General features: G+C 41.0%; 1 protein-coding gene across 1 annotated transcript; it reads right to left on the reverse strand.

Moving 5' to 3' along the window:
* Positions 1-2,431: 2,431 nt before the first annotated feature.
* LOC147006938 (ubiquitin carboxyl-terminal hydrolase 50-like) lies at positions 2,432-8,092 on the reverse strand (the record flags this gene model as incomplete). Its single annotated transcript, XM_085867725.1, has 5 exons — positions 2,432-2,646; positions 6,768-6,935; positions 7,294-7,460; positions 7,704-7,844; positions 7,971-8,092. Coding segments are annotated over 4 exons (552 nt in total), but the record flags the coding sequence as incomplete, so codon positions are not given.
* Between the last annotated feature and the right edge of the window lie 1,123 nt (positions 8,093-9,215).

Here is a 9,215-nt window from a genome sequence, read left to right on the forward strand (position 1 = left end):
GTCTTGTATACTTTCCCCTTCACTCTTGCAGCTACCCTTCTGTCACAAATCACTCCTGCAACTCTTCTCCACCCACTCCATCCTGCCTGCACTCTCTTTTTCACTTCTCTCCCACACTCTCCGTTACTTTGGACAGTTGACCCCAAGTATTTAAACCAATCCACCTTCCCCACCTCAACTCCTTGCAACTGCACCATACCACCACCCTCCCTCTCATTTACGCACATGTACTCCGTCTTACTCCTACTGACTAACATTCCCCTTCTTATCAGATTTTTTCAGATGTGTATATATGAATATATATATATATATATATATATATAGATATATGTATATATATATGAATATATATATATATATATATATATATATATATGAATATATATATATATATATATTTATTTATATAAATATTTATTTATATATATATATATATATATATATATATATATATATATATATATATATATATATATATATATATATATATATATAAACATACACAATCATATCGTGTAAATATCACAGTATATGCCTAAATAATGTAGCAAAGGAAAGGCAATTCCTGACACGAACTGGTGCTGAGGTTGTTAAAATCTTCTAGTCACGGATGACTTATTTCTGCATTGGATACTTATCTGGGAATAACATACTTCATAAAATATTGCTCTGTTGCTTTCATCGATTCGGCCTAGCATTCATTTATTGTACATATATTAAGTGAGAATTGTTTTATAGTAGGAGACAATCAAAGGTGCTGAAATGGACAAAATCTTAACCTGGTTCAGAGAAGGCGGATATCGGGGTTCACATACTCTGCATGTACAAATAATATATTTGTTAATACATCAATAATTATTCAGGATATCAACTAAATATTTGGTTTACAAATGAATGATGATATGAGGAAGACACCTGATTTTTTTCATAATTTTCCTTTTAATATTTTAAAAGATAAAAATAGTTATAACAAGACTTGCACTTTCATTTTGGGCGATAAACTGCGAAATGACGGTACCCCTGTTAAAGCCCCCACAAAAAGTAAAATTGCCACCCAAGTTTTTCTGTTTATTAACACCCTATAGATGGCATTTAAACAATAAAATCGCTTTTGGCACGCAATTCCCATGGCATGACATGGTGAACCATACCAAGAGCTGCATTGAGTAATAAGATTAACTTGAATATTAAGAGTTCCACAACACCATGATGAACAAAAGGTTCACCCATATGATGTCAAAGGTCACATGGTTTAGCAGCCATCTTGTATTTACCCAAAAACCAAAAAAAATCTTCTCCAGAACAGCTGGACAGATGAAGGGGAAATCTCACACAAATGTTCCCCAAGCTTTGGTTTTGATTCCATTTGATTTGAATTGAATTTATTTTAATCCCATTCTGAATTCAATTGAAAGATCATAAACGTCATGGGTCAGGGTCAAGTGTCCGATCAAAGCGGGATGGGTGTCTTGATAACCGGTCATCACTGTCTCTGCGAGTTCGGTGGAATTAATTATGTAACACAGCAGCACAAAAAACACCACACAAAACAAGTCCTGATGAGGGTCTGTAATCTCTGATTGCTCTTTTTCTTGGTGTAAATACGTCGAAAGGTCTGAAAAGGTCCAAAGATCTGAAAAAGGTCGAAGGTATCTCAAGGGTGTAAATTAAGGTCGAAAGAGTCAGAATTGTCAAAAGTAGTATCAAGGCTCCTTCAAGGTCTGAAAGGTGTGAAGGTCTCCAGGCCGAAAGGGTGAATTGGAGTCTGCAGGGCATTATGGGTTCTCATGGGTCTAACGGGGTATATTTCAGGTCTTCGGGGGTCTATGGGTTATATGTGGTCCAAAGGGTCTTCGGATTCCAGAGGGTCTTCCGGCTGTGTAGGGTCAAGTGGGGTCTCGAGTTTTAAGTGACGAGGGGACTTGAGTGTATTGGGGATCAAAAGTATCTCAAAGGCCTTGAAAGGTCTGAGCATTTGAAAGGGTCTCATGGATATTAGGGTTCCAAAGCATCTTAAGTGACGGAGGATGTTTGTCTCTCATCTTGTGTATCCTTGTGATGAATGAGCCGCTGGGGGTTGAGTCCCGACTTTGATTGCTGATATGATCATCTTATGTGAACACTGAACAGCCATACATCTGTGAGCAACTTCAACTAGAAGCGAAAATTCCTTCTTGCTTCTGCTCATCATCATCGAACTTTGAGATTTATTTTTGAAAGTGTAGTTTTCAGTCTTCTCTTTTACCCTTTTGCTTGATTCTCCTCAGAAACCCTGTGTTCAGAACACATGTGGAAACTTAACACTTTCATTCCAAACACTCTCACCTGAAGCCCAGTTTTGAGAACCCCACTGCATCAACATCTCATCAAGAAGAGATCCTGGACATCATGGGGCAAAGAGTAAAATCTCACATATTAAAGAAACACGATATGGAAGATAATTATGATGATTTATTTTTCAAATAACAGATGTTCAGGATTGTGCAATAACAGGTTGACAAAAATTAAACAGAGCGCAGTGACATCATCCATCAAACAATGTCCTCAACCACTGCCACCACTGGAATTCACTTTTCTGAAACAACACTTCTCCCTCCATCCGGTCCTTCCACTGATTTTCTTGCAGGTCTGGTGTAAAACTCGGGGCTGAGAGAACAAAGCAACAAAGATCAGTTACTTATGAGAACCATTTTATCAGAACAGGATAATGACAATATGTCTGACGTGATGATGCACAGATAGAGCACTTCCTTTCAAGCTGTTTTGTTTGGGTGTGACTCTCAGCCTGACGATAAACTGGCAGATCAGTGCTTTGCAGGCGAGACATAAGAGCAGGTGCGACCAAAGTCCAAATTCCCACCATAAACTCCAGAGGGCAAGAGGCAACCCAAAAATACCTATTCATGACATCTTGATTCCCTTCTTGCAAGAACTGACAATGAATAGTCCCAAATGGGACAGATGCTCGTCTCCCAATGGAGGGCGGTCATAGTCGGGATCCATGAGGTGAAGGTAAAAAAGTTAATTTTCAGTTTCCTTGGATGGAAAATTATAATCAACAGACCGCTACCTTGATCGCTCCTGAAAATAAAAATAACCCGGATGACGCAAAACGAAGCAAAAACGTGTAAAATATATATATATATATATATATATATATATATATATATATATATATATATATATATATATATATATATATATATATATATGTGCCAAATCACGATGCGGATCATAATGGATGATCCGCTGTGGCGACCCCTAACGGGAGCAGCCGAAAGAAGAAGAAGAAATATATATATATATATATATATATATATATATATATATATATATATATATATATATATATATATATATATATATATATATATATATATATATACATAAACATGTACATATACATCTTCTTCTTCTTCTTTTGGCTGCTCCCGTTAGGGGTCGCCACAGCGGATCATCCGTATGATCCGCATAGTGATTTGGCACATGTTTTACGCCGGATGCCCTTCCTGACGCAACCCTGGTCGCCTCTTACGACGCATGGATATGGTACACCTATTTGAACCGGGGTATACACCGGCCCAGTATACTGGTACTCATTTCGCCAACCTCGGAAGGATGACAGGCTGAGTCAACCCCCTGGTGTATGAATTCAGTGGCCAAACGGGGCTTGAACTCAGGACCTTTTGGATCCCAAGCCGCTGCCCTAACCACTGCGCCAACACCAGGCTATACATATACATATACAGATATATAAATAAACATATACAGTGGGGAGAACAAGTATTTGATACACTGCTGATTTTGCAGGTTTTCCCACTTACAAAGCACGTAGAGGTCTGTAATTTTTATCATCGGTACACTTCAACAGTGAAAGACGGAATCGAAAACAAAAATCCTGAAAATCACATTGTACGATTTTTAAATAATTAATTTGCATTTTATTGCATGAAATAAGAATTTGATACATCAGAAAAACAGAACTTAATATTTGGTACAGAAACCTTTGTTTGCAATTACAGAGATCAGACGTTTCCTGTAGTTCTTAACCAGGTTTGCACAGACTGCAGCAGGGATTTTGGCCCACTCCAGACAGATCTTCTCCAGATCCTTCAGGTTTTGGGGCTGTCGCTGGGCAACACAGACTTTCAGCTCCCTCCAAAGATTTCCATTGGGTTCAGGTCTGGAGACTGGCTAGGCCACTCCAGGACCTTGAGATGCTTCTTACGGAGCCACTCCTTAGTTTCCCTGGCTGTGTGTTTCGGGTCGTTGTCATGCTGGAAGACCCAGCCACGTCCCATCTTCAATGCTCTTGTTGAGGGAAGGAGGTTGTTTGCCAAGATCTCGAGATACATGGCCCCATCCATCCTCCCATCAATACGATGCAGTCGTCCTGTCCCCTTTGCAGAAAAGCATCCCCAAAGAATGATGTTTCCACCTCCATGCTTCACGGTTGGGATGGTGTTCTTGGGGTTGTACTCATCCTTCTTCTTCCTCCAAACACGGCGAGTGGAGTTTAAACCAAAAAGCTCTATTTTGGTCTCATCAGACCACATAACCTTCTCCCATTCCTCCGCTGGATCATCCAGATGGTCATTGGCAAACTTCAGACGGGCCTGGACATGCGCTGGCTTCAGCAGAGGGACCTTGCGTGCGCTGCAGGATTTTAATCCATGACGGCGTAGTGTGTTACTGATGGTTTTCTTTGATATTGTGGTCCCAGCTCTCTTCAGGTCATTGACCAGGTCATGCCGTGTAGTTCTGGGCTGATCCCTCACCTTTCTCATGATCATTGAAGATCCACGAGGTGAGATCTTGCATGGAGCCCCAGACCGAGGGAGATTGACTGTTATCTTGAACTTCTTCCATTTTCTAATAATTACGCCAACAGTTGTTGCCTTCTCACCAAGCTGCTTGCCTATTGTCCTGAAGCCCATCCCAGCCTTGTGCAAGTCTACAGTTTTGTCCGTGATGTCCTGAGGCAGCTCTCTGGTCTTGCCCATTGTGGAGAGGTTGGAGTCTGATTGATTGAGTGCGGACAGCTGTCTTTTATGCAGATAACGAGTTCAAACAGGTTCCTGTTAATACAGGTTATGAGTGGAGAATGGGAGGGCTTCTATTAGACAAAACTAACAGGTCTGTGAGAGCCGGAATTCTTCCTGGTTGGTCGGTGATCAAATACTTATTTCATGCAACAAAATGCAAATTAATTATTTAAAAATCATACAATGTGATTTTCAGGATTTTTGTTTTCGATTCCGTCTTTCACAGTTGAAGTGTACCGATGATAAAAAATTACAGACCTCTACGTGCTTTGTAAGTGGGAAAACCTGCAAAATCGGCAGTGTATCAAATACTTGTTCTCCCCACTGTATATCTATCTATAATTCCAGCAATCTGTGTGTGTGTGTGTGTGTGTGTGTGTGTGTGTGTGTGTGTGTGTGTGTGTGTGTGTGTGTGTGTGTGTGTGTGTGTGTGTGTGTGTGTGTGTGTGTGTGTGTGTGTGTGTGTGTGTGTGTGTCCGCTGTTTCTCGACAACCACTGGTCCGGTGTAATTGAAACTTGCCAGGTATATTGCTGGGGACCTGAGGATGTGCCTTTTCAAGGTTTGATATTAATCGGACAAGTGCTTCCCAAGTTATGGCCATTTATTTACCAACCAATGGGAAGACATGTTGTTGCGTGGGCGTGGCCGATGGGGAAGGGAACCTCAGCCGCGTTCCCCATTACGGTTACAACTTACGGGCTTCCGGAGAGTGATGACTTCGTGTATTCTAATAATTTCTCGATTTCTTATGCGCATTTATAGATAAATAAAATGGCCCAAGTTATGATCGTTTTCATATTAGGCGGTGTATAAATTTCGGGAACATCAGAGTGCTGGTATGCTCCGAACCAGGAAGTAAATTTTTTCTCTCTCTTCTCTTCTCTTTTTGTTTTTCCTTGCCACGACATTGCGAAAAGGTAAAATATGTTGGCGCCAATTGAATAATTGGGTATTAAAAATAAATTGCGAATAATCGTAACTGTGAATAATATCGAACTTCCGGGTCATGCACGTACGGGCACGTGAGAGCGAAGAAACGGCCTGTGTGGTTTATTTATTTATTATTATTATTATTTTATTATTATTATTTTTTTTTTACGGGCACATACTAGTATATGGGTCGTTGTCATGCTCGTTGTCATGTCATATAAATATATATCGAAATGTGGAGTGTGAGGAGGACTCTCCCGATCTCCATTGGACATCGTCCTGTACCAAGGCGTCCCCTCCAACCCAGAGGCCTCGGCCCAGAGACTCTGTCAAACAGACAAAGATGACATGGTCAGCATCAGTTACACATCAAACGGAGCCGCCTATCTGGATTTCAGGTTTATTTTCCCTCATCACATTGTATCCTTGGACTCGGAAGGCATTTTCATAGGATAAACGACTTGGGAGTTTTTTTAACATGATTTATAATTCTTTCCTCCCTCACCTCTTTTAAGAACACGGTACCAGGGGTAATCCCGATGTTAGCTTTCTGGTTAAGATGGCTGGCTCAGGATGTTTGGATCCTGAGTTTGAGCACCCAAGCATTGAATTAACACCAGGTGGGGTTGACTCAGTCCGTCATCTCAGCCCATCATCCTTCCAAGGTCAACAAAATGAGTACCAGTGCACTGGTATGGGGGTACAGCATCAGCAGCATTGTCACACTCCAAGAAAATAATAGCTACCTGGCAGTCCAGCTGCCGTAAGCAAGAAGAAGAAGAAGAAGTACCTGGTGTGTGGCTGTTTCTGCCCTTTTGCACAATATGGTGGCATCTCTAGCACGAGGTGCGGCCCGTAGGACTGCGCCTTCGATGGTACATCAGCACGTAAGCATCTTTTTTGCAAACCTCATGCTCTTCCGCAGAGAACACTTCATGATCATCAAAACTCCTCCAGCCTGTACATCACACCGTGGGATCAGAAAACACATCTTCAAAACAAAACTCTTATCATTGCAACATGAAACGATTCTTTGGCTGCATTGTCCTTGAATCTACACAGTCATCAATAAAATAACACCAACATTCACGAGTGACCCAGTTATAACAAGGAATAAGCGTTTAAAAATATTCTTCAAACCATTACAAGTTAAAATGCTTGAAGTATAAAATAAATTCCTTTAAAATCTTTTTGGTTTGGAGATCCTTATCTTCAAATGACTTGTGATATTCAACCCCAGATAAACTCACAAACAGGAAAACAAACATCAAACACGAACAGCATCGAACAATTTCCACTCGTTCCTTCAACCTTACCGAGGACACTGTTTTGAGTGTCAGAGGTGCATGGCCGTCGTGCGATGGTGGTGTAGTGTGCCAGGTCCATTCGCAATCGTTTGTGTTTGATGACAGCATACAGGTCGTACGTTGTAACTGCGCTTGTCATGACAGCATCGCCACAATATGGCACCATTTCAAGACCACTGCAGCAGAAAGGTGCATCAAACAATGTTGTGTGGTCGATCAGGGAGAAGAGGAAGAACAAAGAGTTGAACATATTGATCAGGGCAAAACAAATCCAGACACACTTGTCCTGGCTCATGGGACAATAATTACTTCTCTCTTGTAATCCAAAGCTACAAATGACAGTCTATTGTGATGAGTTCGATTGGAGTTGCATGTTCTGAGAACAATATGTTGAGGTTTCATCATTCCCAGGTACTTACCTCAATGGGAAGTCAACAAGGGTTTTGATCTTCTTTCCCAAGTTGTTGAAACGTAACAGGTGAAGGATCAGCACCTCAGGAAGGTGACTTATGCATCCCTGCATCGTCCCCTTTTTCATTTCATTGCAATCAGAACAATAACTGGAAAGCACGATGAGACACGAAAACAATCATGGAGGCGCATTGGCATCTGATAAGTTGTTCATATTTACTCACACACGGTCTCAATCACCTTATCTTGTACCATTTACTACATTCACCACTTACAATTCTGTATCACTTTGGAAAAGCAATGACAGGCAGTCTGTGAGATGAATCTTCTTTTTATGCTTCGCATTGAGTGGCAAAGGCAGCGATAAGCAGGAGAAGGATTCAAAATGCCTCGATCCCTGAAAACAAAGAAAAACCCAAAATAAGGGGGGGTAAAGAGGGAGGGAGGGGTGGGGTGTAGAGTTATATTCATGAATGTAAGAAGAAAAATCATGCAAAAGAGAAGATCATAAATGTAAGAAACAAGTTTTGTGAAAATAAAAATTATTTTAAACTAAATGCATGATTGGTGAAAGTGGAGAGAAACAACAGGAAGAAAAATTCATGGAAGAACCCCTACCTTGATCTTGAAAAAAAAAAATATATATATATATATATATATATATATATATATATATATATATATATATATACACCCAACAACAACAACACGCTCACCTTCTCCCGATTCACCTTCTTCTTCTTCCTCTTACCTTCCTCCTCGTCTTCTTCCTAGATTTTTTTCTACACTTCCATGACCTAATCTGTTGAACTCTCTCATACATTAATATTAACAACAAAAACGATCTTATAATGCTTCATCTTCCTCTCTCACACATGTGGTACTCTTTACTGTTTCACAATGCACTACTCTTCTGCTATTTTAACAGACTGCTCTCATTTCGACCTCTCCTTCATTCCTTGCCTAAAAAATCCAACTATTACAGCGCTTTTTCTCTCCATTCTCTGAATTCGCCTTCATTGCATCCATCAAGAATTGTGATAAATCGCATCTCTGACCTAAAACTTTTAAAAACCAGTTTGCCATGGATGTTCACTTTCCATCAACCATTCTTTTTTTTCCAACTTCAGTGCCAACTCACCCCCCTCACCCCTCACTCTCACTCTCAAAGCAACCATCCCACTCTTCTCCCTCCAAGCCTCCCTCTCACCTCTCTCAAAAATTCGACCCTCACCTTTCTCCCACCTTTCATCCCCCTCATTCATCATTCTCTAAGTTGGCCCCCCTGTCATCCACCAAGCTGCCTCCCTCCACTGCCCTCTCACCTCCATCTCTTCACTCCACCTCCTCAAACGCTCAACTGCCTTCTTCCTTGTCTCTTGTCCCCCCTCTCCCCCAGCACCACAGAGCCTTTTCTCCTCCTCATTCGGCCCCCTCCCCTCGCTACTCTGCAATACCCCACACTCTTTCAACAACCCTCCTTACCTCCCCCCTCGTCCCTTGTCCTACCCTCCCCCTCC

This window comes from Eptatretus burgeri, unplaced genomic scaffold (genome assembly GCF_056783735.1).
Source record: "Eptatretus burgeri isolate ZD-2024b unplaced genomic scaffold, Ebu_testis_v1 Ebu_testis_scaffold_1070, whole genome shotgun sequence".
Taxonomy (NCBI): domain Eukaryota; kingdom Metazoa; phylum Chordata; class Myxini; order Myxiniformes; family Myxinidae; genus Eptatretus; species Eptatretus burgeri.